This window comes from Metopolophium dirhodum, chromosome 3 (assembly GCF_019925205.1).
Source record: "Metopolophium dirhodum isolate CAU chromosome 3, ASM1992520v1, whole genome shotgun sequence".
NCBI lineage: Eukaryota > Metazoa > Arthropoda > Insecta > Hemiptera > Aphididae > Metopolophium > Metopolophium dirhodum.
Genome location: NC_083562.1, coordinates 8458491 through 8468869, shown reverse-complemented (window position 1 = coordinate 8468869; position 10379 = coordinate 8458491). Strand labels below are relative to the sequence as shown.

At 29.4% G+C, this 10379-nt stretch overlaps 1 protein-coding gene across 1 annotated transcript; it reads left to right on the top strand.

The window, feature by feature from the left end:
- The first annotated feature begins 493 nt into the window (after nt 1-493).
- On the top strand, nt 494-9577 carry LOC132941121 (RNA polymerase II-associated factor 1 homolog). Its single transcript, XM_061009029.1, has 11 exons — nt 494-726; nt 794-900; nt 981-1073; nt 1145-1333; nt 1780-1915; nt 1983-2126; nt 2204-2307; nt 2411-2653; nt 2723-2913; nt 3928-4008; nt 5740-9577. The coding sequence occupies exons 2-11, from the start codon at nt 836-838 to the stop codon at nt 6201-6203; spliced, it is 1710 nt and encodes a 569-aa protein (XP_060865012.1). The 5' UTR covers nt 494-726; nt 794-835; the 3' UTR covers nt 6204-9577.
- Nucleotides 9578-10379: the final 802 nt, after the last annotated feature.

The window sequence follows — 10379 nt, the reverse complement described above, 5'->3', positions numbered from 1 at the left end:
TGTCTAGAAGAAACTTAAATTAAATTTTTATGAGCGTCTGAAATTTATATTTTTACAACATTTGATATTCACTCGATTTCTCATGTAACAATTTTCTTATTTTATTGTAATTAAAAAACGAATGACTCTAGATACTTGAAAATTTCACTGAATGTTTATATATTAGCATTTTCTATACACCATAAAATTTTGAAAATATTTTGACTCTTTTTGATCTGTTTACTGCCATTGTCAGTTTTCAATTTTTTTAGTTTTTTTTTCTATAAATATCAATAAATTTTTATTTGTTGGTAAAAAAGCGTGAAAATTTAATATCTTAGTCTGTGGTTGGAGGTGACGTCGTGGTGGTGAACGGCATGTGTACACTGTGTCATCACGGGAGAGGGGACGCACAGTTGTTGACGACGGTTGGCACACCGATACCGCGGTTACTACGACGATGCTGATACCGCGTTGTGTTGATACCACGAGTTAAGATATACGTATAATCTTAATTCGTGGTTGATACACCACCACCTTGGGGACGTCGGCACACTACCATAATAATATATAATAATATTTTAAATATTAACTGTGATTATATTGTAATCCGTGGTTTTCTCATAGATAATAAAGATATTAAAGATATCTATGGGTTATCTCCGCGAACTACCGTCTACCAATCGTAGATCATAGGCACCGGTTGCTGATCTAGTTTACTTACTTTTCTATGGATCGTCGATATTCGTAAGTTGCTCACTCGATGTTTATGATTTTATATTGGTATTTGTAAATTTTACCGAATGATTTACAGGGGTAGTTTCTATTGGTGATTGCTATATTATATGTTTCAATAATGGCCCCAACCATTCAAAACAATACAGCTCAAGAAAAAAGGCCAGTAAGAGCCGTAGAAAAAAGGTATGTTGTTAATAACACGGTTTACTCCGTTATATATTTGTTTTATTTTTGTGTTTGTAATCATTATTCATAATTTTTAGGTCCGATTTAGTATGTAAAGTGAAATATTGCAATATGCTTCCAGACATACCCTTTGATTTGAAATTCCTATCGTATCCTTTCGATGCAACAAGGTGGGATACTCCGTTTTTTACACATACCTAAAACTTTTATTTAAATTTATTTAAGATAATTTATTTTATAGATATATACAATATAATCCTACGTCTTTAGAGAGATCATATAAGTTTGAAATACTCGCAGATCATGATTTAGGGCTCAACATTGACTTGGTTAATAAAGATAAGTATACAATAGACTATAATTTACAAATGGATAATGCTGATGAAAAACTTTTGGAAGAAGATGTTTTAGCTCCACAAGATTCTAAAAGGTATAATTTACTTTTTATTTATAATATAAATTATCTTACTAAAAACAAAATCAATGATTTGTTTTGTACATAATAGTAGTATATAAATAATGTCTAGGTAACCTAATGTTAAAATTATTAGTAAAACAATTTGATGTTAATAAAGATTGAAATTTAATAGTAACATTTAATTTACTTGAATTTTAATTAAATTTATCTTAAAAATTATAAATCATATTAAAGGGCCATTCTTACAATGTCTGGTTAACGTTAACCGACACTTAGCCGGACATTGTAAGAACGGTCCTAAATCACCTATTTGTTATTTTTAACTATTGGGTTTTTGTATTTATAATATTGATTTATAAATACTGAAGATATTTGTCAATTTGGTTTAAACTCTAAATCTACTATCTAGAATCTATTTCATAAATATTTTTCATAAAAAATAATATTTAAATTTCCAGGTCAAGACATCATGCCAGAAGTGTATCATGGTTACGGCGTACAGAATACATTTCTACAGAACAAACTAGGTTTCAACCACAAACAATTGAAAAAGTTGAGGCTAAAGTTGGGTTCAGTATCAAAAAGAACTTTAAGGTATAATTTTGAAAATAAAACTTCTTCTAACTCTTTTTTACTAAATGAAAATACTAAATTGTTTCAGGAGGAAACTCTTTACATGGATAGAGACAGTCAGATGAAAGCAATTGAAAAGACATTTGAAGACAATAAAAAACCAGTTGAAAAACATTACAGCAAGCCAAATGTCCATGCTGTTGAGACATTAAATGTTTTTCCAGATTTCAAAGTAACATTGAACATTTTGATAGTTGTAACAGAATTGTTGAATTGTTTAAATAATGTAACTTACTTATTTTTAATTAGAATTGGAGATTTCCATGTGCTCAAGTTATCTTTGATTCTGATCCAGCTCCAATGGGTCGGCCTATTCCAGCTCAGATAGAAGAAATGTCTCAAGCTATGATTAGGTAATTAATACTATTATAATTTTAAGCCATCAAAATAAAAAGTAATTATATGTAATAGTAAAATTGTAAAAATTATAAACTAAAGCTTATGAAAAATTTTCAGAGGTGTAATGGATGAAAGTGGTGAACAGTTTGTAGCTTACTTTTTACCATCTGAAGAAACTATAGTTAAACGGCGTGAAGATGCTGTTGAAGCACGTCCATATGATGACGATTATGAATATGAGTACAAAATGGCCAGAGAATACAACTGGAATGTTAAAAGCAAGAGTAGTAAAGGATACGAGGAAAATTATTTTTTTATTGTACAGGCAGATGGAGTATTTTATAATGAATTGGAAACAAGGTTTGGTTTAGACTATTTTAGATAAATATATTTTTTAAATCATGACTAAACAATAAACAATCATTTTAGAGTTCGTTTAAGTAAGAGACGACAAAAAATTGGTACACAAAGTAGTAGTACTAATACCAGATTAATTGTTCGTCATGTTCCAATCAATGAACAAGAATTCAGCGTTCACAAATTTAGAGAAAAACAGTTACAACCGTATGATGAAGAAGAAGAAGCTAAAGCTGAAGAAGCAGCTAAAAAAGCAATGCAAGGTAATTGTTGAATGATTTAAAATTAAGTGCTTTGGAGAAAATAATTGTATAGGTTACTGAGTATTAATTTACACTTCATATTGCACAATTTTATTTAAATAAACAGCAATAAATAGAATAATTTACCATAAAACAAAAAAAAATTAATATTGGATGAATTAAGTTCCCTTATGTATATATTATAAATTTAAACTTACATAGAGGATAAATAAGAATTTTGTTCACTTCTGTTGTCTTATTGATAACGGAAACAGATAATCAAATTTTTATTTTTTACTGAGTCAATCAGCTTACTCAGTGTGTTCTCTCCATCTTTATTGAATATTTAATATTCCTTTAGGTTTTGCACATTTAAAGTCTATTTGTTTAACAATAAGTTAACTGTTTAAAATAGGAAGGAAGTGTACATTTTACACTTCAAACGTTTTATTTTCACCACCCCGACAAATATCAGAGAAGAAGTATTGAAAGTGTACATGTACTTTCAAATGATTAATATATGATAAAACATTTAAATAAAAAGTCAATAATAATATAGTTGTTTTATATACATATAAGATTCATCTGCTTGAATCAGGGTTTTTTGTAATTGTCCTAATGGTTAGTAATCACTAAATTTATATGTTTTTACATATTGTTACTGGGTCTATGCAGTTTTATGAGAGTAAAAAATGTGGACAATTTTTTCGATTCAGAATGCATAGAAAAAAGATTTTTTGCATATTTGAGAATATTTTATGGGTTAGAGAATATTTAACCCATTTAGCATATTTTGGAATATTTCGCAAATTGTGAGAACAAATTTGTATTTATTTTTAATTTTAATATTACGGTACCCAGAAAAAAAATTTTGAACATTTACAATTTTTTTTTTTTTATCATTACCAACTCTTACTAAAGTGCAATGGTATTCCATTAGAATATGCAACTTTTAGTTGCAATAATGATATTTATTGATTATTTTTGCATATTTTTACATATTTTTTACTAGATCTATTTTTAATATTTTTCCAGCTGCAAAAGAAAGTGCAAAGGAAATAGCAACTAAAAATAAAGCAGATAGTGATGACGATGATGATAATGAGTCTAGAAAAGGTAATGAATCTTAAATCTATTTACACTTTGATATTCGAACACTGGTAATGCATGCAGCATATTTTAACATGACTATGTTTCATTTTTTATATAGGTTTAAAACTTAAGGGGTCTCACTACTATGTTTTTTTGTCAAAAACTACTGTTTCTAATTCCAACGATACGTGTCAACAATTATCACAATTTTCATTCTGAAAAAAATATTTGTATTGTCCGTAATATATACAAGGGAACGATTGACCCACGTTTTTAATTTTTGTAATTTAAATTGCAATAAAAATTGTAAAAAATTCTGAATTTCCAACTTCAATATTTAATTAACTAAATACAATTTTAAAAATATGCCTCAATCAATCCCTCATATATGTTGCGGAAAAAATGAATATTTTGTCAGAATGCAAATTGAGGTAATCGTTGCGACGTATTGTTGGAATTAGAATTGTATGTTTGAGTGAAAAATAAACATTTTTTCATGATCATAATATTTCATACTGACATGTGCGTGCAAGTGCCCTCTGCACCGCTACAATTGACCTGCATGGACGCCATACACACTAATAATCATTTACGACTTACACATAAATCTCGGGTGGCGACAACGAGATTAGAAATTGCCTAAATGATTCTCCTTAAATCAATGCCATAGCAAGGCCCCTTAAAGTAACATACAGCACCGCTATTCTCATAAATAGATTTAAAATTAAATAATACTCACACATAAAAAATGTCATTTATCAGAAGTTTCAGGAAAATTGTAAAACAACAAGGATAAGCTGGGCTCTATTTTAAAAAAAAAATATCTACCAATTTATTTTGATAGAATCGACTTTACTCAGATTAGTTTTTAAGACTATACAATTCTAATTAGTGTTGTGATAATTGAAGTCACCTACCATATTGGCTGATTAATCTCACTATGGGTTGCCATATTAATTTTACTTAAACCAAGGCAAACATTTTGTATATAATTTTATGAAAAATTCTAACCATTCCTCCATGATCAACCAGTTTTAATACACCATTTTTCCATAACTAGAATACCACTCACAATGGTCAGCATTTTTACTTTTACATAAGTTTGTAAGGCAAAAACTAACTCAATGTTACAAATCAAAACGAGTAACCAACCAAATTATTAACTAACGATAACTGATTAGAATAATTCTAAAGAGGGAATTGGAAAACAACGAAAATATTCAGTAATAATTGTCACTAAGCCAAAATATAATTATAAAATAGATTTCATCAGTCAATAAAATATTCATTATTATTTATCAAAATAATATTGTTATTCTACTAGAAGTATTTAGTAAAAGACAAAATGAGAAAATGGTTGTATAAATTATTAAAGTTTGACCTAGGCAATTTGCTGTTCTGATAACATGTTAACGAGTCAACCGGACGCTATATTCAAAACCAGGATATATGGCTACCCCAATATCACTATAAATATACTAAATATCACACTAAATTTCTAGATTTCAAATAAGTTAAATAAAAATATATCTGGATTTAACCTCCCCTGAAGCTGACAATCTTTTCTCTCTTTTAACTTACTCGATAAAAATAATATACAAATAGTATATTTTATCAATTATCTATATAACTACTATTATTACTATTTATTATAATTAAACAAAATAATTTTTATATACCTAACAGTAAATTGCTTTAATATTTATGAAATTTTAATAAATAATTATATAATTCATTTTTTTTTTTTATTTACAGGTGACTCTAAAAAGAACAATCTAGTTTCAGATAGTGATGTTTCTGATGACGATGAAGAACGTTTAGCTGAATCTAACGCTAAACGTGCTAACAGTGAAACAGTTGATAGTGACAAAGAAAAAAATAACAAACGTCTACGGGCTGCTAGTGAAGTAAATTCTGATAGTGACACCAGTGTTAAGAAATCCAATAGTCATAAGGTTAGTTCTGGAAGTGACGAAAGCGATAAATCTGACGAAGAAGATATTACCAAGGCCAAAGAATCATCTCAAAGTGGTGACAGCGAAGAGGAGCGTAAAGTAAAACGTGTGTCTAGTGAAGCTAGATCAGATAGTGGTAATAGTGATGTTGAAATGAGAAGTAAGAAAAGCTCAGAACACGGGGCCAGCGAGGTCAATTCAGACTCTTCAATCACTGATAATAGTGATCAAGAAAGCAACAGAGGTTCAGATAGTGATGAATGACGATAATTTTTACGTTTTAGCTTAAGATTTGCTAGCATTTAAAGAAAACTAAAATTATTAAAATTATAAATAATTCCAGATTTGATATTATAAGGTTATTGAATAATGTGTAATATTTATGTCTATTTAACAATACATCACACAAATCTGAAAACATACCTATGAGTACATCCAATATTCATGTATACACATTATGAATATATTAAAGTAGAGATTGACAGGGACGTAGCCAGGGGGGGGGGGTTATTTATACGATATTTATACTTATTATAATACAATAATTATTACTTTATATTTACATATTTCACATATATAAATATTTTTTTGTCACGCCTGCACCGAAAGTTTGGTTTTCGATAGCGATTGAAGCGTTGGAAAGCATCCTTTTTCCGTCCAGCAGGCAGTAAAGTGGAAAACCCAAGAAGTGCCGGGCGGTAAAGTGGAAATCCCCAAAAGTGCTGGGCGCACATATCACGCACGTAACCCCTGCAAAACCGGACACTGAAATCTATACCACGGTCCTAACAAGACATACACTTTTGGTTAGGTACGTCTTATATTCATACTATAACCTCCATGCGTGACGCTAAAATAAATAAAACCAAATCGTTTCTTTCGTGAAATATTGTTGTCGTAGAACTATGGTCTAGTTGTTGCATAGACCCCTGCATCACCATTACCGTGATCGATGAATGCAGAGGCGTGACAAAAAATAGTATGTGTGGCTCGTGCGGGAAGGCAATTTCAGTCTTGGGCGAAATGCGACTCTCGCCCGCGACTGAAGTAGCTCACTTCCCGCCCTTGCCACACAATATACTATTTTAAAATATATTTTTTTAACAATATATACATACTTTAGCATATTCTGTATGTCATTACTCATTACGAATTTAATTTTTGTTTAATTAATAAGAATGGTTAAATTATTTATTATTATTGGTTTTTTTTTTTAAATTAACTCTCCCCGAAATAAAATCCTGGTTACGTCCCTGGAGATTGGGTTATTAAACTCATGAGGACTGAATTTTTAATATTTCATATTTTTATATATATTTACTATTATGATTTATAATAATTATTTTACAAAATACAATGAGGTCTTAAGGAGTTCATTGTTCGTCCGCCCTATAACAACATCTTAATATTGTATATTTAAATGTAAAATAATGTATCTTTCATATTGGGAGAGGACTGGGTGGAAACGGGCTTGGCTGCTCCTAAATTGAGATTATGGTACTGTGACAAATAAAAAAATAAAACTATTACTATACAGTAAAACTTCCATGTGACGGTCACCAAAGGGACCGGAAATAATGACTGCTATTTAGAGGGGCCGTTTTACAGAAGTTACCATTAATAGAAAAGAGCAATACTTCTAGATGATCGCTATATAGAGTGCATAAAAAAAACCTAATACATAAGTACACAATAATTTGGAAAACCATTCGTATACAACATCAATGATATTATTAATTGATTTGGTTTTACGACGTTGTATAGTTTTCATTACATCATTATTCATTACCGTTGGATTTCCATAGTATTAAAACCGTATCTTTATTCTTGACGAGTGCCGAACCCCCCGTTTTTTTTTTTAGTTTTAATTATTAAACTTCGAATATATAAAATTATTATTTTTAACACATTTTAGATTCTGAGCGAAGCGATGAATGTATTGATTTTATAATGATGTGTGTTTTTTATTAGTAAAAAAGCGTGAAAAATTAATGCAAAGCAATATATTGTTACAATAGCAGTTGAAAAATAAAATGCATAGGCACAATTTTTTTTATAAGCATTTAAAGTTCAAATTTTGACAAAATTTAATAACTATTTTGTAGTTGAAAATTTATAAAATGTTCAAATTTTATAGATAAGGATTGAAAATTTAAAACAAGGTTCCACGTAAATAGGTTATGTATAAATTACTTTATTCAAAATAATATCATCAAATATACTTGGTAATATTATCATAGGCTGACTGACCTTTTCGCTCAGAATCGTTTTTCTTATACAATGATATTATATCATTATATTCAAATTTAACACCATCCAATACAATGACCCACTTGTAACCTACTGTACAGCAGATCGCTTACCCACCGTTTTTTTTTTATGATTTTACTAACGGGTACTTTTTTTTCGTTTACCGATGTTGGTATTTAGTGATGATAGGAGGTGCCTAGTGTGAAAATGGTGCATATAAATAAATTGAAATCTAGTATGTTGAATTGTTGAATGAGGAAATACATTCGGAGTGAATGAATAGTATATTGTGTGGCAAGGGCGGGAAGTGAGCCATTTCAGTCGCGGGCGTCGTGTGCCGCATTTCGCCCAAGACTGAATCGGCCTTCCCGCGCGAGCCACACATACTTTTTTTTGTCACGCCCCTGCGCTCATGGAAAAGGTTATGCAGGGATCTATGCAACAATTATAGACTATTCTACAAAAACAATTTCATGGAAGACATTTTATTTTTTTTCAAAATTACAATTTTCACTTTGTATATTTTATTATTGTAACTGATAAGATTATTATACGAATTGCGTGAAATAAACTTACTAACGCATCGTTCGACGCACTTATCTAGGAACAGTGCAAATTAAATATGTTTAAATGTTTATGCGTCATGCAAGGAGGCTATACTATACATTTAAGATGTAACCAAAAGTTTATGTTTTGTAAGGACCGTGGTAGGTATACATTTTAGTTTCTGGTTGTGCAGGGGATACGCGCCCGGCGGCCGGCACTTTTGGGGATTTCCTCTTTTCCGCCCGGCACTTTGGGGATTTCCACTTTACCGCCCGCTGGACGGAAAAAGGACGCTTTCGAACGCTTCAACCGTGGTCGAAAACCAAACTTTCGGTGCAGGCGTGACAAAAAAATTATTTATTTATTATGTGTATTGTGTATCAATGCATTTTGTTTTAGAATAGTAAATGAATATGAAATAATTTATAAAAAAAAAAATTATGAATAAGTATGTACTTGTAGAATTGTAATTTTTTAAGGTGGAATAATGTTATAATATAATATGTTATATAAATTGTAATTATTGAAATATTATTATGTACGTTATCGGTATCGCCGCACCGTGCGAATGCCCGATAGCGGCCGTTAAAACAATAAACACAATAATTTGCAAACAATATATTTTAATTTTTTAATTGTTTTTTAATTTTCTCACAATAATTTGCATACAATATATTTTAATATTTTAATTGTTAAAAAATTACATTTTTTAAATTAAAAACGGAGTAAATACACATGTAAATGTTGGGTTTGTTCACTGTTAAAACACTCATGAATATCAAGCTACATTCTTCTAACTATTATATTGTACAAAATACAAATATAACTAAACTATATTTATACTTGTGATTTAATTTTTGTGTCTGCCATCACCTTTTAGGACAGTAAAAATGCTTGGATTTTCTTCAACAGTAACTTTTCTGATAGAAAAGTGATTTTAGTTGGTATTTTAGGGGGGGGGGGGGTCAAATGTAAATATTTCCCAATAGTTTTCAAAAGCGCCGTGAAAAACTAAAGAAAAATTAAGGAAAAAAGGGATTTTTACGCAAATTCTGTTTTGAGAAAATTGATTTTGGTAAACTTGAAAATTTCAATAAATGTTTATATTAGCATTTTCTATACACCATACAATTTTGAAAAAAATTTCAACTCTTTTTGAGCTGTCTACGGACACTGTCAGTTTTCAATTTTCTTAGTTTTTTTTTCTGTAAATATTAATAAAATTTTATGTGTTGGGTAAAAAAGCGTAAAAATTTAACGCAAGGCTCCTGATATATTGTTACAATAGAAGTTAAAAAATATTAAAAATACACAGGCACAATTTTTTTTTTATAAGCATTTAATTTCGAATTTTGACAAAATTTATCAAATTTAAAATGTAAAAATTATTTTGTAGTTAAAACATTTAAATGTCAAATTTTCAACTTTTATAGCTAAGGATTGAAAATTTAAAACAAGGGTCCACGTAAATAGGTAAATATATAAATTACTTTATTCACAATAATATCATCAAATATACTTAGTAATATCATAAGGCATAAGCTGACTGACCATTTTCGCTCAGAATCGTTTTTCTTATACAATGATATTATATCATTGAATTCAAATTTAACACCATCCATTACAGTGACCCACTTGTAATCT

Bases quoted from the DNA above. Each gene is read 5' to 3' on its own strand.
- LOC132941121 (XM_061009029.1), top strand. From the start codon at position 836: ATGGCCCCAACCATTCAAAACAATACAGCTCAAGAAAAAAGGCCAGTA. The intron at 1,916-1,982 runs GTATAATTTTGA...AAATTGTTTCAG, and splicing joins GTATCAAAAAGAACTTTAAG to GAGGAAACTCTTTACATGGA. The intron at 2,914-3,927 runs GTAATTGTTGAA...ATATTTTTCCAG, and splicing joins AGCTAAAAAAGCAATGCAAG to CTGCAAAAGAAAGTGCAAAG.